Below are 24006 nucleotides of genomic sequence, written 5' to 3' on the forward strand. Positions count from 1 at the left end.
TTCATGGTTTAATGTTTTTATTGCATGTTTTTTATTGTTATTATTAGCGATGGTGGCCGTGGTGTAAATGGGCAGTGGACATTCATGGGGTTTGGGGATATTGTGCGCAATATTTTGAGATTACTGTGTATTTGTTCACTGCGGATGAATAAAAACACCAATAAAGTAAAAAGCAACAACAAAGAAATGTTTTGTTAGATTTTTGGCCTTGAAACAACATATTACTTAAAAAAAAGAGAGACTACAGTGTCTTATAAAATTATTGAGCCACTTCTCATTACTTTATATTTTGCTGGGAAAATGGGAAAAGGGTGCAGTTGATTTATTGAAACGTACAAACATACATTAAAATAAAGCAAACGTTTTTAAAATTAAATACATTCCTTCTTTATTCTTCAACACAACCTGAACTCTGTTCTTTGTGTTTCTATTATGGTGGGCTTTTCACTGCATTTGGTAGTGTGATTGAGATCAATTGCTAAGACTTTCCAGATGGTATTGCATGGTGGATCAAAATCTGTGTTCTACTTTTCTGTGTTCATAATTCCACCAGTTTTCATACAATCCCCAAACGAACTGGCTGAAATGCAGCCCCAAACCGTGACAGAGCATCCACTATGTTTTACAGATGGCTGAGACACTCACTGTTGTATCGCTCTCCTGACCTCCACTGTACATATTGACGAGGAATGAAAATTTTCAGATTCTGATTCATCACTTTATAAGACGTGTTGTCGTTGATTTTCTGTATAAATTTTGTGTAATTTGTCATACCTCAGCCTTTTCTCCCTGTTTCACTGAGACCATTTCTGACGAGGCTTCAGTGAACAGTAGATGGTTCAACTGAAGGTCCAGATACATCTTTCCAAACACATCTCTCTTGCTGGACTTCTGTTTCTTGAGGACATGACTTTCAGATACTGTTCATATGCTGGATGAAACTTTTTGGACCCACCACCTCTTCTTTTGTCTTCTGCTTGTCCAGTTTCATCTGATATTTTACTTCAATTCAGTTTTATTTCTGCAGGGCCAAATCAAAACAAAAGTTGCCTCAAGGCGCTTTGTTTTGTGAGGTAAAGACCCTACAATAATACAGAGAAAACAGAGAAAAGCCCAACAATCAGATGGCCCTTTATGAACAACCGTGTTGGCCTGGGACAATGGAAAGGAAAAACTCCTTTTTTCTTTCTTTTTTTTTTTTTTGCTTCAATGATAATATCCGTGTTAATAGTATAAAAGAAAACAAATAAAAACCAAAACAAACACACAATCACACAATAATCATTTGAAAATGTTCAGGTGCAATGATTGAAGTGAAAACGAACGAGAAAGAACTAAAAAAAATGAAAATGAGAGAACTATTGCTCGATTAAATTTTAAAGAATTACAAGAAAGCAACTCCTTGAGAACAGAATATAAAATATATAAACATAATGTAATAATGAATAATAAATAGAATAAAATATGTATTTAAAAATATGGGTGACTCAAGACTTTTGCACTGTATTGTGCAGAAGGGAAAGGAATAAGTATATAAGTTATGTGATGAAAATATTATTATTATATTATTATATATATTATAACTAAGAATTATAACTATTGTTCGAAGCATGTAAACTTTTATTTTTTAGTAAAATTAGTTCGTGTAGATACTAAAGAAAGCAACGCTTCTTTATTAAAAGATCAATTTTTTGTTGTTGTAATTCCACGAAACATCCAGCAGGTGGCAAAGTAGAGGACCCAGGACTGCGGCGCCCACAGGAAACGGAGATCAACAAAGCGGAAGTATTGAAAGGAAACCTCGGTTATTTTTCCAGCTACCCAAAGGGGAAAGTGAGAGACGATTTTTGTGTCAAACAACAAATTTGGCATCACAGCAACGCCGAAGGATGGACAGATAGTGCTTGTTTAACTGAGTAAGTTGACAATTTAACGCACAGTTTTAAGATTTAGCCTCCATATAGATTCTCCACCGGATTCGGTGCTAACGTTAGCCGCTATTGTTTTTAGCACCAATGTTAGCGCAAACTTCGGTGTGTTTTTTATTGTTTGTTTTATTCGGTGAAACTCCACGGCCATGATTAATCTATGATCTGTTGTTTTTATATTTTGAGTGTCGTATTTTTCACTAACTCGATTAATGTTTTCAGTAAACCCATGCCATTGTTTGTCGGCTAAGTTGCATGGCTTGGGTCTATGCATACTTTCGGTATTGTAAAGGTAGTAGAGTTATTAATAAATGTTGTAAACAATAAGTAAAGTCAACTATCGCTAAAAGGCCCTTTATTGTAAATATAAAGCACCGGGTTTTATGGTAAAACTTCGTGTTATTTTTTACTTTAAAACCAGGAAAGTCTTGAGAGCTTTAATAAAGAAAGCAACTGGACTTCTTTAGGTTTCTGAAGACGTTTAATCCAAGAGTTATTCAATTTTAAAAAGAAAAGGTGGGACATCCCAGGAATTTTCCCCTTTACGTGGTCCTGAGAGTCGTTAACCCACTATTAATAATGTGACTCATCACATGAACCAAGGTGTGAGTAAAGGAGTGGGCCATTATCATCATCATGAGTTTGTTGATACCTGACATTCTAATTATATCAATAATGGTCGTTCACAGTGGGTGTAGATGGTCATAACCTCAATAGGTCACATGATGGAGTGGGCAAGAGTAGTTTTGCCCTTATCCCCCAGTGATGGAAATGACCCGCACTTTTTTTTGACACTTTGGCTCATGATCAGTAGTCTGTCAACGACTCTAAGGACCACCTCCAAAGGGGATGATCGCTAGTACGGGTTAAATACCTGGACATCCCACCATTTGTCTTTGCAAGCTCCTTTGACTTAGAACTGAAGAAGCCTCTTAAATGGAAGGTCTGGCTTCACAAACCCAAAGACAGTTGGCCCCTTTTTCAAGCTCTGAGAATTGAGAGGCTTCAAAGACATAAACTCTGCATTTTTGCCAAAGAAGACGATGATACAAGGATTTTTTATGAATGTCCTGACATTCAGCCTAAACAGCTTGATCAACCTGTGATTAATTTCTGTAGTAACTCTAATTTGTGACTTTTAATTTCAGATTCACGGCTGCGGTCCTGGTAAAGAGGTAATTCATCACATCTGAGTTCAACTTGCTGCTGAGGGTTCGAGAGAGACCTACCACAACTGTTTTGCCCCGCAGTGACGCTTCAGAGTCTCTCTGCTTTTCCTTTAGCCACCAGCATGGCTAACAGCACTGTGACAGTGGTTAAGGGTCTGCCACCAGGCCCTGCGGGTAGAAGTAGTCCAGAAGGCTCTCAGGTTAGTTAATTTTTTGCTTAGTAGAACCAAAGCCAGGATCTGTGTAATAACTTACTGACTTCACCTCTTAAAATGCAAAAGATTGAGAGTGTATTTTGTTTTACATGAAGATTCTTTCTTTTTCTTTGTTTTGTTTTTTTGGGGGTTTTTTTGTTGTTGTTTTTTACATGAAATATCATGAAAATATCAGTGCAAAACTTATGGCTCCTTGCTTTAAATGTGAGAAAACTGTGTTGTATTGTGTTTTTTCATTTTATTTTTTATCTCTTACTAGAGATGGACCGATCCGATATTACGTATCGGTATCGGTCCGATACTGACCTAAATTACTGGATCGGATATCGGAGAAAAATAAAAAATGTAATCCGATCCATTAAATATCACGAAAGCACCTCACAAAACTTGCAACACGCCGTAACTCACCTCAGAACGTTAGCACGTCGGAGCAGTATGCATCACGTGATAGAGCGGCTGTGGCATGCAGGACCTGTCGGTGGTCTGGATAGCATTTGGAGCTTCGCTAGCAACCCGGCATTTCATCTCCGACAAAGTTATCCCCGAGAGAAGTAAAGCACGTGTGTAAGTCCATCTCTGAATGTTTGTAAAGCATTCCTGCGTTAAGCTTAACGAGCGACTGCCTCTCGCTCTCCGGCTGCTACTTCAATCATGAAACTGCTTAATGATCAGCTGATCGGCTTTTCTGTCGCGAGTCCGTGTCTCTTGTTTGCTTTTGGCCCACTTTGCACCAGACAGAGGAAACCAGCGGCTGAACAACAGCAGCACGTTTAAGCTTGATCAGCTGTTGTTAGAATTTATTTATTATTACTTTCTACACCAGGATCTTTTTCTACGTAGCTGACGGCTGGTAACTGTGCAGGGGCGGATCTAGCAAAGTTTAGCCAGGGGGGCCGATAGGGCATTAACAGGGAAAAGGGGGCACAAAGACATACTTTTCTTTCTTATTCTCATTTAAAATGTCGAGCTTTTAATTATTTAATATTTATCTGAATCTTACACCCAAAGTTTTAATCTGATGTAAAATGTATAGAAGTCCATTATTGTATATAGTAACTGTTAAGTCTAATATACCCTAGTAAGCTATAGTACTTTTTCCTTTGGGAAGGTACCATCTGTGCAGTCTGCAATTTTGTTGAAGAAAGATGTTGAATCTATTTAATATTTCTTGAAAAATAATTGATTTCTGTGCATTTTTTTTTTCACACTGCATCAAATTAAGGTTGATTACGTCGATTAAGCATCATGAGGTGGAGCGTGAGGGGTGGTTCCCTATTTTTTATTTATTTATTTTTGTTGTTGCTGGGAGTTGGAACCCTATTAGTTAGGTTGCTTAATATTTATGCTAAGTACTCTTTAAAATACCAGAATAGGGAGGATGGTGTAGGTTTAAGTTTATTAGATTGATCAGTATTGCTGAACTATGAAATATTTTTTTTTGCATACAGGTATAACAGAATAGCTTTAGTATAGTTGTTGTTTTAAACTTGAGTATGAACTTATACAAAATGCAGCAAGATATTTAAAAAAACAGTTTTGTTGATTAAAACACACTATATCGGATTCATATCGGTATCGGCAGATATCCAAATTTATGATATCGGTATCGGACATAAAAAAGTGGTATCGTGCCATCTCTATCTCTTACTATCACTAAAGTATTATGCAGACCACACAACTGCACCCATTAGCTTTTGTTAAAGGATGATGGATGCATCTTTTTTTCCCAGGTGCTAAGTAAGAAAAAGCTGCAGGACCTGGTGAGAGAGATTGACCCAAATGAGCAGCTGGATGAGGACGTTGAGGAGGTTTGTCAGTAGTTTAAATAAATTGTGCAAGATTTTTTTGATCTTCTCTGTATTGAATAACATTTACATATTTTTTCATCATCTGCAATTAAAACTTGCCTAATGCTGTTAACATGATGGTATCCAAGCTATAGTGAAACGGATGGTTTCTTCAGTTTGCTGTCTGGTTTTCAAAATCCCTGTTTTCTTCTCAGATGCTGCTACAAATTGCGGATGATTTTATAGAGAGTGTAGTGACGGCAGCCTGTCAGCTGGCACGCCACCGCAAGTCCAACACCTTGGAGGTGAAAGATGTTCAGTTACATCTAGGTAAGTTGCTTGTGACGTTTTTGAATGATTGGGTCATTCTTTATTTTGTCAGGTTGTACTGTGTGCCTTGAGCTCTCACAAAAAACTTCAGAATGTTTATTCTGCAGTTATTGGTTGGCAGCTGTTTACAGAAATATTATCAAGGCTTATATTTAATTCAGTGCTACATGCCTTATGAGAATTTGATTTGAATTATTTATTTGCTGCTATCATTTGTTGGCTATTTATATTCAAATTTTGTTGTTACTTTGAGAGCACAAGGTGATTTAGCAGACTTTATATGCATAAAAAACGTCTGGTATGAATTGATTTTTTTATCACTTAAATTATATTAATGATAAGAACTTAATTTAATATTTGTAGATGGTTTCAGATAAATGTTAGGTAAACTATGTGCTTTCTGTGATAAGTTTGAATATCACAGAGGGAGTTTAAATTATTTACTGTAAAAGCCTTGAAAGAAAAAAAAAATAACATGTATATATCAATTTTTGAAAATGAGATGGAAATTAGATCTTTCCTTATAGACTGGGTTATTTGCCAGATATGATCACTTCGATATCAATATCTATTGTAAATCCCGATGAGCCTTTTAAAGTCTGTGGCCTGCTGCCATTGTGCATTGCTTTTCTCAGAGCGCCAGTGGAACATGTGGATTCCTGGTTATGGCTCAGATGAGATCCGGCCGTTCAAGAAGGCTTGTACCACAGAGGCCCACAAACAGGTGAGCGATTGCCTCTGCTGCACATGTTAGATTACTGTAAATGGTAGAATAACTGCTGATGTTATATTTGTCAGTATGGTTAATTTGGTTTGTATTATGATGAACACTGGGCCTAATTGTTTTCATTTATTCTCATTTCAGAGAATGGCGCTGATCCGCAAGACAACCAAAAAGTAGCACGACTAAGATGTACCTATTGTGGGTTTTTTTTTTTTTTGTTTTTTTTTTCCCCCATTCTCTTTTATTTTCCTGTCAACTGGGATGTTTTTTATTTTTGTTTGTTTGTTTATTTTTTTTGACTAAAATAGAGAGGTGGTATTGGTGGATGTATTTTTCTTGACATTAATGTTTCATTGTCATAGCTCTGTAAGTTTTATGTGTTTTGCCAGAGTCATTGCACAATAGTGGTCTTTGTATGTTTGATTCTGTATTGTTGCCATTAAGCTAAACCTGGCAGAACTCCATTGCATCTTTGTCAATAAAAATACTTTCTTGGTATCGTTCATTACTTGGATGTCAGTGTTACCTGACTCACGTGCCTTCCTAAAATACTTGGTTTTACCTTTCTCATTAGAGATTTATCATTAGATTAGATATATTGCAAGTAAAGTAAATGACTGATTGGGACTCCTCTGTTTTTATTGAATCAATTTGTGCAATGATTATCATTATACTTCTTTATAGGTTTTTGTAGTTAATTCAGGTGTAAACTACTACACTAACCTTAACACATTTTTTAGCATATTGTTTTGGTTTTTAATTTTTCTTTTGTTTACTTTGTCTTATTTGGATGCAATTTTCCAAACTTCAGATGGAAGAAATTGTCATTGTAAGAAATTAATGACTGAAATTACCAATCGGAAGGTTGGAGTATGGTGTATGTATTGCCAGACTTAAGTTGGTCAAATTACATGGATATGTTAATTATCTGAGATGCTGTTTCACATTTATTAGTCAGCTACCTAGTAGATGTGAAATTGCCACACTATGTATTACATTAATACACCACAAAGGCTCAGATGTGATTAAATGGACTTCCTGCATACTTGCAGCCAACCAAGGATAAAGAAAGATATTCAGAAACAGCAGATGGCTACCAGCCATCATTTAATGACCTTGTTTTAGTTGCAGAGACACTGGGGGAAAACCCCAATTTAATGTATGCACCTGAGAGTTTAATGAATTTCCACAGAAACACCTACAGACAACCAGTTCCTCGCAGGATGTTTACTAGTCATGTTACAAGACAACTGTTCAGGCTCATAAGAATAACTGAAGAGACAAATGAAGGCTCAAGACAATATTTGTAATCTGAACCAAGGGACCAAGTACCTTAATAGCTGCCAGTTACTGGCAGAACAAACAATATAGGAATATAGAAATTGAAAAGAAAATACAGAATACCTTTGTGGAGCAGTGGCTCCAATCCTATCACTTTTGACCCCTCAAAGTCATAAACCTGCTTGCAAACCGCTATTTGTAATGTCTTTGTGTGGGCATGAGCTGTGCAGACTACCTCGCCTCCTCAACCTTCAAGCCGGTGGAACCACTTTACCAGTGTACGGGTTTCGAGGTAGAGAAATCAATAATTTAGATTTGTTCATTTCTTCTCTCACTTTTGAATAATTGTGACTGTGACACAATTACATCTTTAGCACCCATTAGACAAATTAGAGAAAAGAACAAACAACTTGTCATATTACAGCCTCTGCCCCAGCTGAACTGAGGTTAGCCATGACCTCATAAGTCCATTAGCGTAATATGCTGTGGAGCTGGCATCTCACTAAAGAGAGAATTACCATATTTCTCTTATAAATACAGAATATAGATTTTTCTATTAAAAGTCCACAGCTTCACTAGCAGCTTTGAGTACTTTGTAAGGCATATTTTGAGCTCAGTGTTACAAGTGACATTGAGCAAACTTAAATTTTAACCTAATGGTGAAGCTATATCAAGATCGGAAAGGTTATTGGGCTTTACAGTGAAAAGTTCGGTCTCATTAAATGATAATCAATACAACAGGAGTCGAGCGCATGACCTGCTGATGGCAAAAAAGCAAAAAGTGTAAAAATATCTGTTACAGAAAAAAATGAAACACTAAACTGACCTATTTCCCCATTTTATTTCACAGAGCCAACACAAAATAAAATACTAGCATCTTATAGTTCTAAAAGATTCATCTTCACAAAAAATGTGCAAAAATACTTTTCATACCAGCGTGTTTTATGATTTTTGTGCCTTACAGTAATGCCACCACCGATCCAACCTGCTCACAGTTATTTATTGCTTTTACAGTCACGTGAGTTCACATAGATAGGCACCACATGTCCACAGTTTAACCGCAACACTTTTTCTTGTCCTTAGTTGCTGTTCTTGGCTGAGGCATGTTGGCTCGCTGTAACTGTAGCGCCTGTGGGACAGTGCACTTGACTCCATCCCAGCCCTCTTGCAGCTCTATCTCTCCACTCAATAGTCCCTGGTAGATTCGTCGAGTGAGGAGCTCGAAGCACTCCTTTACATGTTGCCCAGACTTTGCAGATGCCTCCACGTAGGGCGTTCCTAGCTGCTGGGCCAGCTTCTCTGCCTCTTCTCGGCTCACCGCCCTTTCCCTGTGAGCATCTCGATCATTCTTTTGACCCACCAGGACGAACAGAACCTTATGTGGCTGTACTCGCTCGCACACCTCAGCATGCCAGTCTTTAATATGGTCAAAGGAGGCTCGATGGGTGATGTCAAACACTAGCATGCCTCCAACTGAGTTGCGGTAATAGGAGCGGGTCACTGATCTGAGGAAAGAAGTGAGACAAAGGGGTAAAAAATCTTGAGAGATAGAAAAACCCACACTGGCAAACAGAATCAACATTTATGTCCTGTTCTAATGAGCAGTTAACAGCTGCTGTGTATAACTTCAGCTCTTTTGGACAAGCATTCATACAAACAGTTCCCCCTGATTTATTGAACCAAAGGTCATCTAAACTGTCAGGTGGTGAAAACTTCATCTAAACAGGTATTTCTAAAAACAGGACAAGCCTTTGGTTCACTTAATGGGATTATAGATCCCATCCAGAGTGAAGTTAAATGCAAACAGGCGTAGTTTGCAATTTGTTTCAGTTCATTCAGCTGGAGAACTGGAAAATAAAGGATTTGGAGACAGAATGAAGCATGCTTCTCCTAGTTCTTTCATTAAATACGCTGAGCCTGGAAAATATTACATTTAAAAGAGCTCAATCTTCCATTTAGAAGTATTGCACAAACTGCACTTCTGTACACAGTACACACCTATCTTGTGGCACTGACAGGGTGGATACACAATCATAGCTGAAAGTAAACAAAGCAAAACAACTTCATTGTGAACGGAATAGGCCCTAGTTCAGTTGTCGCACACAACTAAAGTGTCTCTAATTTTCATTTTTTGAACAGGGTCCTTGTAATGTGGCCTAATGCATTAAAAACGACATAAATGTTACCTGGATTCCAACATAAAGCTCATATCATTGTAGACTGCATATATCTTATTCAAAGATCATCCATACCTGAACCTTTCCTGTCCTGCTGTGTCCCAGAACTGCAGCTTTACACGGATCCCCGGTTCCACCTCCAGGAAGTGAACGTAGAAGTCAACACCTACTGTCTCGTTGATGGACTCCATAAACAAGTCCTCTGTGTAGCGTTTCAGTAGGGAGGACTTTCCCACAGCTGAATCGCCCAGCATGATGATCCTGAACTGGTACTGCCACAAAGTCAGGTCCATTGTTGCTGGCAGTTACAAGAGATTAAGACAGGAATGACAGCTTTTGGAGATATGAAGGTGTGCACAAGCGCTGGGAAAGAGAAAAACAGATTGTCATAAAGATTAGAAAAGGTTAAAAGCAAATATAGTGAGAGATTACTGAGACTGAAGAGAAAGAAAGAGACATAACTTCATGGAGACTATCTACCACACAAACTCAACACCAGTTGCTTTCTTACCTCTGACAATCCAAATGTTGAGAAACAGGCATTAAGCCACTCCTTATTAATCTCACTACCAATGCAGCAGCAGTGTTCACAGCCATCCCAAGCTTCTTTCCTTTTGTGACTGCAGTACAGCTCTCATTCTCATGGTGGCTCTTCAAATCCTCTACGAGGGCAGGTATGTAGAAAAATCTTCCCCACAAAGTGGATCCATTTGAGCTGCTGATCTTAACTAGTACAGTAAGCTTGTACACAAGTGTGGCTTTGCAGGGGCGTGTACTTCTAAAGGTTGCTTGTTGATACTTGACTAAAGGAGGGGCAAGAGCACAAGGAAAAAGGGAGGGCCAGATGTGGGAAAGGGGGAAGTTTAAGGAAGTAGTGGCTGCATAAAAAAAACTTATCAGGGGAAACTGTGCAGTTTCCTGTAGTTGAGAGCCAGTAGGGACATCATCATCACCAAACATACAAAATGAGGGTGACTGTTGGCAACTCTAACAGTTGCCACACTATTTGCAACAGTTTTTATCACTTTATGATCTCATATGTGCAGCGAAGATCTGAAAAGGGAAGTTGATAACAATGTCGGTTTTTATCCTCTGGGAAAGCCAAACTGGTCTCACAGCTATATGTAAAGTGACTGTGACCTCTTAACATTATGCAGTGATGGAACGGGTTCAAGTTACATGAAGGGACCATGGAGAGCAACAAGCTTCCTCTCCACTGTCCTGGTTAGTAGGATAAAAAGTCCATCCTTAGGCAGTTGTGACACCAGCATATTTATGAAAAGTCATTCACAGATACTTACAGCTTGTAGGTGTAGTATTCTCCAGGACCTCCCCCCCCCCCCCCAAAAAAAAATACAAATAAACAGATGTGCTGCATAACACATGCATCTAAATTTAATAAATAAAAGGCATTTCAGTACATTTGGGTCACACAATGGTAACAAAATGGGATCTCATGTTACTTAGTAGACTGAAAGTGCAAGAGGGACATTTGATAGTTATAACCTACTAGATGCTTTTACTGATGCTTCAAGATCCATTTGAGATCGTAGTTTTAGTTTTATTCTGTTGTTGTCGCAAAGGTTGCTTAAATTTCCCCAGCTGTCAGATGATTGTGCATCAGCATATTTCAATTTAAACAGTTCTTAGTCAGAAATAGCAGTAAAGGGCAATCATGTTTCCTGGTCATAGGCAAAAGTTGTGCAACATGAACTGGTCAGTTCAGTTTTAGGGCTTCACAAACTAATGGCGTTCCAAAGTGAGCGAGTCTTCAAATGACAGCTTACGTGCAGAAATTAAAAGCCTGCATCCATGTGATTGATTCATGCCTAAATCTTTAACATTATCAGAGCAGAATATTTCACATTTTCACCCAAGAGTCACAGCTTCATGTCCAAACAGATCTGGATGTAATACAGAGAAAGATTGCTTAAAACCAAACCAGTATTAAACTATGGGGGAAATACAGATGAAAAAACTGACAATTACAACAATTTAAAAAGGTAAATATATCAGTAATTCCCAATATATATATATAATCCCACCTAACCCTTTCTCAATTCCAAAAACAGAGAAAGTCTCTGAAAAATATTTCTCTGAAAAACTCCAAAATACACATCTTCTCATTATTTTACCAGAACATCATTATGATAACGGCAGTACACTTTATACCGATGGGCTGATGTCTTCCCTTTAATCATGTACCTTAGTGTATTCTTTTTTAACAAGTTCCATTACAGCAACAATTTTTTAAGTTCCCTCATAAAACCTTTATTAATACTTGATTTTTGCAGCAACTTTAAAACACTAAAATAAACAGAATTCACTACCTTTAATATTTTGCTGTAGGCAAAATATTTGAAGAACATAAATTATAAATTGTTATGACAATAAAGTATTAACAATTCAAAAATACAGAGTAATACAAAGATTGTTTGTGCAGAGTCAGTCAGGGTATTTCCTGGGTGATCTCCATGAGCGGCACATACACAAAAATTACTTCTACAAAGGCAGAAACTTCAGCTCACGCATGTCCATGTCGGGAGAGCTGCTACCACTGTGATCACTGTAGGTGTCCCTGAAATGAAAGGTAAATTCATAAGATTATTACATCAGCAAGACATTATAGGGGCAATTTTTTCTGTAACTGCGGGAATTGTTGTGACATAGCATCAGTTTTAAATGCAGATATAATATGTGTGGGCAAAATGCTTAATGACTGATGTTAAATATTGATCAAGTTGTAGGTTCTTTGTAAGAGGTTTTTTCACATGTTTACCACTCAGATTACTTATTAAAAGTGTCATCAAAGCATAAATGTCAGCTAAATATGATAAAAAATGAGAGAAAGGTGAAATAACATTCAACTGTTTGGAGGTTGGAGAAACACCGTGATGGAATAAGCGAACTGGGAAGTTATAGCTGCAGTTACAGCTAAACTTCAAAACTGTTGGACTTTTCACCATTGCAGTTTCATTTCCTTTAAATAACTTTTGGATTGGCAAGTGATTGATGTGCTGGTGTTTACCGTGGAGAAAGGCGACAGCCCTTGGCCAGGTAGCTCTGGAGTTTTCCTGCAGAGGCCAGCAGGAGACCAAAGTATGGAGGAGAAGGTTTGATAGGTCTGGAGGTGAACTCTGGATGATACTGCACTCCAACAAAGTAACAGTGGTCTGAAACCAAAAAATTGCATATTACTGCACGTTTCTGCTCCCTCAGGCTTCATTTAAACAACAAAGATTAAATGTTTGATATCATAACGAAGGACAGTTTGGGGTTAAACATGATTTCTCTACATCGTGTTCAAGAATTGTATGTATTAGAAGAAGCCGGTGGGTGCTGGATTTCAAACACACTTTCCCCATACCCTCTAATTCAATGACTTCCATCCGCTCTCCTTCCACATCCTGACCAACAAACTGAAGTCCTTTTTGTTCAAAGTGATGCTTCAGCTCTGGATTCACCTGAAATAAGATAAGATTCTGTGATCCAAGGTTTTATTTTTTGTTTTGTTCTTGCAGTACTTCTAGAAGAAAAGCCATGGGCCCAACAAAACAAAATAATGTTCAAATCAAATCTCAAAGTTAGATAAGATACTGCACACAATACTTTTGCTTAATAAATTTTGTAATTACAAAATAATTTCCACACTTTTCGCTGTATAATAAAAAAAAATTTAACCCTTGTTTGGATCACTACCTCAAATCTGTGTCTGTGCCGTTCGTCAACATATTCCACATCTCCATATAGCTTTCCTGGAAGAATAAAAAATATTTTATCAACAGTAATTAGGTAGAAGAAGTCCAGGTATCATTTGATCCAGGGAGATACATACTCAGCACACTGGTGCTGGATGAGAAAATGGTCCGCCTCTTTCCCAACCTCATAGTCCCACCCATCTGGCCTGGGTTGTGTTCTGGCATGTCAATTACCTGTAGGGATCAAATCAAGATTATATAACTAATAATGGATGGTAAACATGCATGGTAAAAAAACAAAACAAAGAAGATAACATACCACAGGGTGTTTGGATTCTGGATTAAATTCTGTGGAGTTGGCATCTGAAAAACACAAGATGAACTGATCTGAGCACAAATCAGCTTTCCAATAGGTGGAAGCCTTAATCATCATTAAATTAGAAACCACTGGAAGCAAATGTTTCTTAGCTGTGTCCTCAGCAGAACTAAACAATCACGTACCTTCCCATCCAAGAACACTGCGGGCAAATTCACACACTGCCAGCTGCATGCCCAAACAAACGCCTGCAAAGAACAAGGCCAGTGGAATTCTAAATATTAAACAACATCTTTTTACATAATATATAAATCACTGACTACATGTAATGAATTTGGATATTAAATGCTACCTCATATGATTAATTGTCAGTAAAGAAAGGTGTGCAGTAAATACAGATTACCCTTTCAATATGCACCAGAGAGAATTTCAGCAGCCAAAACAAATACAAGACCTTGAAACAAAACCCCAGTAGGGGGTTTGTCTTTTCATTGGTGTAAGCGGTATTTGAAAAATTCATATCATACATAAAATATATGAACAGCATCCCAGCACATCCTCTACACCACCCAGCACTAAGGTGTGTAGGACAGAGTCTCTGCTTAGACTGAGTCTATATCTATAATCAACTCAATGTGTTTCCCCCTATTTGTCTTTCAATAACTGCTCAAACTACGTCCAACTGCAATATAATATGATACACAACATACAGCATAGCCTGACATCTCCCTTACCCAGGAATGGCTTATTCTGTTTCCGTGCCCAAGAAATAGCCTCCATCTTGCCTTCTGTCCCTCTTGCACCAAAACCTCCTGGCACCAAGACACCACTGTGGAAAAGAAAGAAAAGACCATCAATGCTCAATTCACTGAGATTTCACAGACACATGTAGAACCACTTAAATCTATTTAAACCTTGTGTCACTCTCTCTGGAAAACTTAAAAAAGCAAAATGCCAGGCTGGTATTGTACAGCCAATGTAAGATAATTCAGTATCGTATGGTTAGTGAACTAAGTAACATAATTAGAAAAGCTTTCGTTTGTGATAGTATCTGATTAAGACACACTAGTGACATTTTTCTTCAAAAAGATGAAGAAGAAAGAAGAAAAAAAACAACAACACTATCCTAAATTGTGTTTCCTTTATCAAAACAACCCCCTGCGGTAATACAATAATCTTTTTCGCTGTCCCCAACTTGTAGCATAACCTGTTACTGCTTCTTTTGAAACAGCCACAGACAAGCAGGACTTTTCTTTTAACCCATTTGCAATATTGCTACTACCATAGCTGCACGAACTATAATACTCTATATATATATAATAGAGTGTACATTTTAATATCAACAGCTGCTGATTATCCAAGATTATCCACACTTATTAGCGTGTTTTCGCCTTGTTTTGTCTACTCACTGAGCACTGCAGAGTTTCTGCCAGGCCTCGTGATATTTCACTGGATCATCTTGCAGGGTTGTAGTCTCCAAATCTGCAGAGTCTATGTACTGCAATAACAACAAACAGTGTAATCTGGATAGAGATCAGTCAACAACAGGCTGTACAAATACAGGAATATGTGAGGTTTTATTTAAGTATAGCAAGTTTATCTAAAAACAGTCCAAACTGAAAACAGCGATGCAAAATTCAGAAATTAGAAGAGAGTTGTCTCCTTACCTTGACCTCTAGTTTGTGATTAATGGCAAGGGCTGAGTGCTCTAGGGCCTTAATAACAGATGTGTAGGAGTCAGCTAACTTTGTATATTTTCCCACCAGGGCTATGGAAACATGCTCCAAGAGACGGTCGGATCTGAAAAGAGAGGGAGATGATTTATAGTACAGAATCTGGTGCATTCTTTGAATGATTACTTCCTCAGCTACCCGTTTTACCCGATCCCCTCAACGCTCAGTATGTTGTACTCACTAGGGAAAGAATAAATAAATAAATCTGCTTCTGGTGTCAGCATTCTTTAGGGAAAGTTTTGTGACCAAAATCATAACAAGCAACATTATTGCTGACATATTAGGAGGTTCTGAAACTTAGATTGAATCTGTCACGCCTACTTGTCTAGTAATGTTATGTTCAAGAAGTGAATATAATATTTTTTTTCATTAGCAGTGTAATGGTGACTAAAAGATCATGCCTGGATGATCTACAAGTCTGACACCAAGTTTTAAATTTAATAAACACACAGAGTCCTTTTTTTGTGTTGTATTTGAGGTTATGTCATGAGCAAGGAGCAAAAACAAACAAACAAGCAAACAAACAAACAAAAACAGCATCGTGGATATTCAAGGCTTCGAAATACACAGTCCAAAACACATAGCAGCCAAGTCCACCTTTTTGTACCTTAAATGAATGTATCTAGTTTTCTCTGTTCAAGACAAAATTCAAAATAGTTAAAGGCTGAGATACTCTTTCCTACCGGTCAGCCATCTCCTTCCACTTTGTTAACATCTTTCTGGGTCTCATCTCAATGGGCAAGTTCAACCGCTCGCACAAGTACCTCACAACACCCTGATCCTCCAGCAGCAGAGGAACTCTATAAATTGAGGAGACATCGTGGACACAGATCACCTGAAAGGAATTAGAAGACGTGTTATTTGTTGTCATCTGCTACCTTTTTTTTTAAAAACCATTTTAATACACTGACCTGTCACTTTATTAGGTATGCCTTAGCTATCAAAAGGACCACAGTGTCTCTTGGTATAAAATGTTACAAATCCCCCACATCTTTGCAACATCACCGCTGGTCTGAATTGTTGATACAAAGTAGGATGGATCCACGCTTTCAATTTCTCTACACCACATTCTGACCCCTTCTGAATACCCTGGTTGTAACGAGTGGTTATTTGAGGTACAGCTGCCTTCCTATCAGCTCAAAGCAGTCTGTCTATTCTTCTCCGAACTCTGGAATTAACCTGGAGATGAAAAATCCCAGTAGATCAGCTTTCAAAGTCACATCAACTTTCTTTCCCATTCTGATGCTTGGCTCAAACAAGCACCTGAGCAGGTGTACCTAACAAAGTGGCTGATGAGAGGATATGCTTTCCACATCTGAGGTCAGCATCTATCTAAATCTAATGATATCATAGCAACAAAAAGTAATTACTTAATAATAATAAATTATTATATAATGTTATATCTATTTATAAAATATGACAACATTATCTGAAAGAGTAGATGTGAGTAGTGATGAGAACTGCACTAGCTCATAACTAACATAAGTAGCCTACCCTACCTACAGTTTTACAGGAAATCACCTGTGTGGGCTCCACATGACAAAACATGGAGATCTTTTCCTTGACAGATGTTTCTAGAGGAGTTGTGCAGCGACAAACAATCTGCCAAAAGAAGGACATATATATCAGGATAATGTATACAAACAAAATAATGCCAGAGCGCACACTTGAGTGTTTACGATTTAATACACTCCAAATTTTATTTGATTGTGTACATAATGAAATTAACATGTGATTCAAAAGGATGGCTTTATCAGAAGAATGAGGACAAGATCTGAGAGGTACACTCTTAAGCGAGTTTAAACCAGCTTCTTTGTGCTAACTGACTTGAGAAAACCTAAAACCGGGCATTTCACATCTCATATGACTCTTCGTCCTCACAAAATGATCCCTGTGAGTTCCCCCCAATCCAGTGACAGACATTATCAGATGATACTGATATAATAGTGGTAAAAAAAAATCTGCCAAATCAATCCTACAGAAAACAGTTCATCTATTGATTTAGCACGCAGTTGTAAAATTAATTCAAGTTAGCCATTTTAATGCTTAGTGCATTTGATATCCATTTGACTTGCAGATATAAGAATCAGTTTAATCTGACTACCCACCAAATCTGCAGACAATCCCAGCCCTCTGAGTTCTCGGACGCTGTTCTGGGTTGGTTTGGTTTTCTGCTCCCCTGTGGTATTGGGCTTTAGAGAAAAGATACAGCCACACAAAACAAAGCATAAATGGCCGTGCAATATAAGTCCAAAGTGATTATCCCCCCCTGTTCAATACCACGTTCCTTCAATTACCAAAAGAATGAATTTAAGACTAATGAAACAAAAATATTTCAAATTACTCATTAGATCTGGTGATCTTACAGGTAATCAATTTTTCTACAATATCTGCTAACACTACTTGGTTGTGCATGGTCACTAGCAAACCATACCTGTGGTATCAAGCTGACATGGATGTTGCAGAAGTTCTCCCTTTTCACCTTAAACTGGAACTGTCTGAAAGCTTCAATAAAAGGCATGCTCTCGATGTCCCCCACTGTGCCTCCTAGCTGTGGACACAAAACACCAGCTTAAAGCACAGAATTACATGCAAGAATACACAGGCTGAGCCTCAGCACTTTGGAAAGACTTGGGAAATACAGCACACTGTCAGCAGTACCAAGCCCATAATACTGTCAGCGCTGGTTTGAAGTATGCTGTATAGAAAGAACTGCTAGAGGCAGGATAATAATTTAACTTGGTTTATGAGAACTTGACTCTTTTAAGCTGCAAATATATTAAAGACGAAATAATTCTGCAGCACATACTGTAAAATAAACACTTGATTTATAACACAATGATTTAACACTGTTTTTTAAAAATACATAAAACATTTATTTCCCAAGGCTAGAAACAGCGCCAGTGTTTTTACAACCTTTCAACAGCAAATCATTTTTTAAATCCCTCTATTTACCAGTTTTTACTGTTTTTGTTTTTTTTTTTTGGTGCATCACAGTGACACTCATTTGTTCGGGTTCAGCTATTTCTCAGACCTGCTGCTGAATGGTGCCAATATTTGCTATCGCTTCAGGCAACAAGCTTTTTTTTTTTTTTTTTTTTCAATCCTTTTGGAAAATGTCATCTACTTCTCAAAATCACTAGAAAAACAGAATTGCACAAATGATTAAAGCGGTGGTACTCAGACTGTGAGGTGTGGAGCTACCGCAAGTGGGGCATGGACGACCAGTTGAAAAATGTTAAATGAAACTAAGTTGAATGAAAATTATCCATTTTTATGTGAAAAATACATTTGTTGTAGATATTATAATTACTTTATTTCAGAAAAATTCAACAAGTATTCCACTTCTGAAGTGGAGCATTATTTTTTTAAAAGTCTGAGAACTACTAGACTAAAGAATGACCCATGGTAATGTAAATAAGATACTTCCCACTGCAGCATATTTATTTACACTACAGGTCACCTTGGCCAACAACATAAATCCCAGCTTACCTCTATGACACAAACTTGAGGCTCCACACCGTCCTCATCCACTGAAATGGTTGCCTGCTTCATTACCCATTCCTGAATAGCATCTGTGATGTGTGGCACCACTGACAAAGAAAAGAAACATTTTAGCTATAGTTATCTGTGCATTTGCATTGTATAACTCAACCCTGAGAAATGCATGCACACATGTCAAATCCGCTTTCCTAAGGCCCGTTTTGGCAATAAAAGCAGTTATGTAAACAGTAATATCCAACCTTGTACAGTCTTGCCCAGGTAGTCTCCTTTTCTCTCCTTGTTGATTACTGATTGATAGATCTTTCCAGTTGTGATGTTGTTATCTCTGATAAGGCGGATGTCCAGGAAACGCTCATAGTTACCCAAATCTAGATCCACTTCCCCACCATCATCGAGAACAAACACTTCACCTGGAAAAGACAAACAGTACATCAGTGTTTTCACACAGTTTGTTTCATAGTAGCTTTTCACCTGGTAAAAATCCTTCCTGAGCCCCACTTGAGCCCCGCTTACTAACATAACAAATAAATATATACTTGACCCTTTATTACGTACACCTTGCTCATACTGTGTCGGAACCCCCTTTGCCTTCAGGACTGCCGTAATTCTTAGTGGCACAGATTCATCAATGTGTTGGAAACAGTCCAGAGGTTTTGGTCCATGCTGACATAAAAGTATGACTTACTTTGGTGCAGATTTGTTGACTGCACGTCCAAGATGCAACTTCCCTATTCCACCAAATCCCAAAGGTTCTCTATTGGAATGAGATCTGTGATTTTGGCACAGTGAACTAATGTTGTGTTCCATTTGCCTCCAAAGTCAGAGCTATGAATGATGCCATTCCTAAATTTAGTTTGTTCAACAAAAACTTGGAAAAGCAAGCAATGCCATTAATGCATCACTAGCAGTACAACCCAATGCTTGCTTTTGCTTAAAAATGCTGCTGCAAGACATTCACAACTGTCGGTGGTCTGTATATGAGGTGTTTGTGGTTACAAACACACGAATATGCAGGATATCTTCTCTTTTTTGGGACCACTGTATAAAAAAATCTCAAGAGATCAACAGTTTTTGAAATCCCAACCCAGATGGCAAAAACAACCATGTCATGTACAAAGTCACTTAATCTACCTTTCCTTCACATTCAGCTGCTTAGTTTGAACTTCTTCAGCTCATCTTGACCCTATCTAAATGCCTAAATGCACTCAGTTGCTGCCATGTGATTGGTTGATTTTACACTTCCATTGGCAATCAGTTAAACAGGTGCACCTCAAAAAATGGTCAGGGACTGTACACTGTATGGAAACAACCTGTGCCCACACCACTCTACCTTAAAGGCTCTAACACTCCCACAGCGCTTCTTGTCAAATGTTAACCACAGAACTCCATCAAACAATTGAATCAAACTGCTGATGGCAATTGACTGAGGACAAGGACATTGTTAGAAGCAGTAAATTATAAATTACTTACCGTGCTCATAGGGTGAAAAGGTTCCAGCATCAATATTGATATATGGGTCGATTTTGATGGCTGTGACATGAAGACCGCAGGACTTAAGGATTGTCCCCACACTGCTGGCAATGATGCCCTTACCAATACCAGATATAACGCCACCAGTAACCAGGATGTACTTCATAGTGGCATCTAAGACTAAACACAGAAAACAGGAATCCAGTAAATGACTTACAAATGTACTTTACATTTCTAGGACAAGTTCTTAGCAATACTGGCATTTACAAGCTTTATTTACTCAAGTAGACAAATAGTATTAAAAGTCCCAAGGGTCCTTCTGCAAGTGGAAAAAAAGACATTTTATTTTATAATTTTCTATAGTGTTTTTGGGGAAAATAAATAAACACATGTCCCGCTATCCAGCGAGATATTTTAGTTGCTGTATGCTATGCTTGACACGACCCTGTCACCAATACTCCAGAACTTAAATAAGTAGAATTGAATAATGTTGTTTAATACATTTTTGGCCTTCTTTTAAGGTAAGGATAATCAAACTCATACTGAGCATTTAATTTCAGATAAGACTTAATTTACATGGCTGAATCAATACATTATTTTTATTTGTAGATGACGACATAAACATAACAGGGTATCAAACCAGTGCTAGTATTTGTGTTTCCTCAGAAAAAGACCCAAGCTGTGGAATGTATTGGACTATAAAAGTCGAAAATGTAGTTATAAAAATAAAGGAAGTAAACAGAATTGAAAGGAATTTCTTTCTTGGTAATATGTAACAGGCTTCCATCTGTCAGAATGACCGACTTGATCACCCAGTCAAGTCAAACAAGATCGGAAGAAAACAAAACATCTCAAACAGGTTTCAAGGGCTGCACATAAGTTGTGGGACTTACCACCCTTACTGTCCTTTAAATATATTGACGTTAAGTAAATGGGTTTAACAGTTAAAAGACATTTCTGTAGCAACAAAAAACAACAACTTATTTTAATTGTTATATTTGTTAAATAATATGTTATATTTATTAATTTAGTTATCTAGAAGTTAGGACAAGAGAAAGATCATTTTGTTTGTGCGTATGTGTGTGTGTTCGTTGGGGGCGGGGTCAGATTCAAGGAAAACCCTGCACAGAATGACTCCTAAACTGTCTATTTTAACAAGGTACTTGCCCTGCACCAACATTTAAATGGAGAATTTCGCTATGTGCTCAGTAAATTTATAGCTATAACACTTAACAGCACAGCCTGTCTGTTTCATGGTTTGATTAAACTGACAGCATGATGGTGTTTTTCCTTATAGAGGTGTGGCTAACCCTTTGTTTACATCCATTTGTTTACATTGTTCGGACCTATGCATTACAGTGAGACTGTACGAACACAAGTGGGTAAATCCAAATTGTAAAACCTAAGAATGTGTTAACATGTGATCGAATTACACCGGTGTGAAACACGCAGTGAATCATTAACTTTTGTTATTGTTTTTATTGACAATGTATGAAGTTAAATTGGCGGGAAAAAAGAGCGCAAGAGTAACTTCTCCAGAGGGGCTCCTGAGAGCTTTCGCGGGTTACTGAGTTTAGCCGCAGGTAATTTGTCGTTAAAGGATTGCTACATACATATTTCACAGAGGAAAACTGGTCGGTTGATTAGTTTTCACCTGTCGTAACCCAGCTAACATTATCCATACTGTCTTGTGTGAAGTCCTGGCTTACGGATTTTACTTACAGAGACAAAAAAAATGATTCATTCATTAGCATCCAACAAGAAAAATGTCATATTTATCGTGTTATTATATCAGTTAACTGGTTATAACCAATTTTGGGACACCAATAACCAAGTTAGCGGCATTTTCTTCACCTATTAAACGACTTTCCGAGATACAGCGTCAATAAAAAAAATCCATACAAACTCACCAAACGGCTATAGCAAAGTGTCCAGAAATACCTTGATGTAGTGTTTATCTAACGAATTTCTTTCTGTTCGTAAAGAAAGCCCACGTTGTTGCAGTACAGCAAACACGTGTATGACAGGCTGCGCTGACTGGTTGAGCCACTTCTCCAACAGACAGTTTGCGTCCTTCCGTTTCGTAATGTAAGTAAATTTTCCTTTCTTTTGTTTGCTCAGGCAAACCTTGGGCGCCGCTCACACAGGATTAACCAATGGGAGAGCTGAACTGCGGAGAAACTCTGCCTTACAGATTAAGCTACGGTCGAATTTTTATGCCCGAGTCTACACACTGGGGCGAATGTAAAGCATTTCAAGGTCAGTGCAGCTTTTTTGAAACTAGAAATTAAAAATCATCAGGAAAATGATTTTGGATTATTAAAGCCTTCTTAATCTTTTTTTTCTTTGTATAAATTGACAGATTTTCTCCACTACTGTGATGAGATATTATCATGCTTAGTAGTGATTACTAATTAAAATAAAGCAAAAAAAAAAAAAAATATATAGCTATTATTCTAATTTGAAAGTCAAAATATGTGGAGAAGAACTTTATTCTAATTATCATATTTGTCCGACTCACCACTAGATGTCCTCAGTTTTCTATGTTGCATTATTCATCCCCTAAGCAGGCTAAAGCTTGACCTTTCACAAGTATAATAATACTATTAATAAATATTGATCTGGAAGGAAATAAGCCTTACATTTACTAACACAGAAATTCAATGTCCTCATGTATTATTGTTTGGCAAGTGTGGCACAATGAGACAAAGCACTAGTCCCACTTAAAACCCAGTTTACACCCTAACACAGCCTCGAAGATATTAAAGTTTTTTGTATTCACTGTTGTGCTGCTCCAGTTTTGCTGTGGGTAATGAGAGTGGTGATTCTAATTCATTTCTGTCCATGATCTAATTAAAGACCTCGTCCCTGCCACCTCATTTTCATAAGCTGTTCCCTTCAATTACATCTGACAAGTGAGCAGAGACACACATTAACCTCCTGCAGGAAGAACTACTGTTCTTTCCTCGTGTCTTTGAAACATTAAAATACAAGAGAGCCATTCAAAGCTAATTCCACCTCTCTCAATCTACCTATTTGCAAAACATATCTGAGGATAAGGCCGCACCCACCACCCCCACAGTCTGATGTAGACTTTCTTTGATGCAAATGACAAGAGAGTGCCATGCAATGTTGTATTTTGCAATGCTTAGTGGTCATGTGTATCACAACATCCAAAGTCACTCTCTATAAATGCAACACTATCAGTGTGTATACCTTTTTCAAACAGCGAGAGAAGCCAAAAGGAAGAAGCTTAAGTTAGAGCGAAACTTGTTGACCTAACTCCCAATAAAATAGACGTATTGAAACATATAGCACTGTTTTTGACACTCAAGGTTATTTGCGCACAGACAGATGAGATATGTTTATTTATGAGAACTGAACTTTAGGTGTAAAATAGGATAAGATTTTCATTGGGAGTGACCAGGATGGGAGAGGATTAGAAATAAGTATATCAGACGAACATGCTCAAACTAAGCAGCTTGGAGACAAACTTAGAGAGGCAAGACTGAGATGGTTTGGACGTGTGCAGAGGAGGGATGGTGGATATATTGGATAAAGGATGTTGAAAATGGAACTGGCAGGCAGGAAGAAAAAAGTAGGATCTCAAAGGAGGTTCATAGGTGTAGCGAAGGAGGACATGCAGAGGGTCGGTGTGACAGAGGAGGAGGCTA

The 24006-nt window shown here is 37.8% G+C and overlaps 3 protein-coding genes across 6 annotated transcripts; 1 reads left to right on the plus strand and 2 right to left on the minus strand.

Annotated features, from left to right (window-relative positions):
* The first annotated feature begins 1771 nt into the window (after positions 1-1771).
* Positions 1772-6661, plus strand: taf12 (TAF12 RNA polymerase II, TATA box binding protein (TBP)-associated factor). Of its 2 annotated transcripts, XM_085423426.1 has the most exons (7): positions 1772-1916; positions 3077-3103; positions 3212-3297; positions 5043-5120; positions 5315-5429; positions 6065-6153; positions 6295-6661. In XM_085423426.1, the coding sequence occupies exons 3-7, from the start codon at positions 3220-3222 to the stop codon at positions 6328-6330; spliced, it is 396 nt and encodes a 131-aa protein (XP_085279552.1). In that variant the 5' UTR covers positions 1772-1916; positions 3077-3103; positions 3212-3219; the 3' UTR covers positions 6331-6661. The 2 variants fall into 2 exon arrangements, with proteins under 2 accessions (XP_085279552.1, XP_085279551.1); XM_085423425.1 differs by having other exon boundaries at positions 3077-3297.
* A 1086-nt stretch (positions 6662-7747) lies between these two features.
* Positions 7748-10915, minus strand: rab42b (RAB42, member RAS oncogene family). Of its 3 annotated transcripts, none has more exons than XM_085423431.1 (3): positions 10123-10915; positions 9687-9909; positions 7748-8939 (listed from the first exon to the last, which is right to left on the minus strand). In XM_085423431.1, the coding sequence occupies exons 2-3, from the start codon at positions 9902-9904 to the stop codon at positions 8489-8491; spliced, it is 669 nt and encodes a 222-aa protein (XP_085279557.1). In that variant the 5' UTR covers positions 9905-9909; positions 10123-10915; the 3' UTR covers positions 7748-8488. The 3 variants fall into 3 exon arrangements, with proteins under 3 accessions (XP_085279557.1, XP_085279556.1, XP_085279555.1); XM_085423429.1 differs by having other exon boundaries at positions 7749-8939; positions 9687-9974; XM_085423430.1 differs by lacking the exon at positions 10123-10915 and having other exon boundaries at positions 9687-9975.
* A 64-nt stretch (positions 10916-10979) lies between these two features.
* Positions 10980-22402, minus strand: LOC146659405 (CTP synthase 1-like). Its single transcript, XM_085423427.1, has 18 exons — positions 22243-22402; positions 20333-20512; positions 19102-19272; positions 18851-18951; positions 17793-17909; positions 17467-17550; positions 16880-16960; positions 16042-16193; positions 15293-15425; positions 15035-15123; positions 14360-14454; positions 13811-13873; positions 13629-13672; positions 13447-13543; positions 13311-13366; positions 12979-13075; positions 12640-12784; positions 10980-12189 (listed from the first exon to the last, which is right to left on the minus strand). The coding sequence occupies exons 2-18, from the start codon at positions 20496-20498 to the stop codon at positions 12114-12116; spliced, it is 1767 nt and encodes a 588-aa protein (XP_085279553.1). The 5' UTR covers positions 20499-20512; positions 22243-22402; the 3' UTR covers positions 10980-12113.
* Positions 22403-24006: the final 1604 nt, after the last annotated feature.

Source organism: Rhamphochromis longiceps, linkage group LG11 (assembly GCF_057381845.1).
Source record: "Rhamphochromis longiceps isolate RC_006_pf linkage group LG11, R_longiceps_female_GT1.1, whole genome shotgun sequence".
Taxonomy (NCBI): Eukaryota; Metazoa; Chordata; class Actinopteri; order Cichliformes; family Cichlidae; genus Rhamphochromis; species Rhamphochromis longiceps.

Bases quoted from the DNA above. Each gene is read 5' to 3' on its own strand.
- rab42b (XM_085423431.1), bottom strand. From the start codon at position 9,904: ATGGACCTGACTTTGTGGCAGTACCAGTTCAGGATCATCATGCTGGGC. The intron at 8,940-9,686 runs GTATGGATGATC...TTCTTTCCTCAG, and splicing joins GCAGGACAGGAAAGGTTCAG to ATCAGTGACCCGCTCCTATT.
- LOC146659405 (XM_085423427.1), bottom strand. From the start codon at position 20,498: ATGAAGTACATCCTGGTTACTGGTGGCGTTATATCTGGTATTGGTAAG. The intron at 18,952-19,101 runs GTTGGATATTAC...TTTCTTTGTCAG, and splicing joins CCTGGGCAAGACTGTACAAG to TGGTGCCACACATCACAGAT. The intron at 13,673-13,810 runs GTACGTGATTGT...TGTGTTTTTCAG, and splicing joins CAGTGTTCTTGGATGGGAAG to ATGCCAACTCCACAGAATTT.
- taf12 (XM_085423425.1), top strand. From the start codon at position 3,220: ATGGCTAACAGCACTGTGACAGTGGTTAAGGGTCTGCCACCAGGCCCT. The intron at 3,298-5,042 runs GTTAGTTAATTT...TTTTTTTCCCAG, and splicing joins GTAGTCCAGAAGGCTCTCAG to GTGCTAAGTAAGAAAAAGCT. The intron at 5,121-5,314 runs GTTTGTCAGTAG...TTTTCTTCTCAG, and splicing joins TGGATGAGGACGTTGAGGAG to ATGCTGCTACAAATTGCGGA.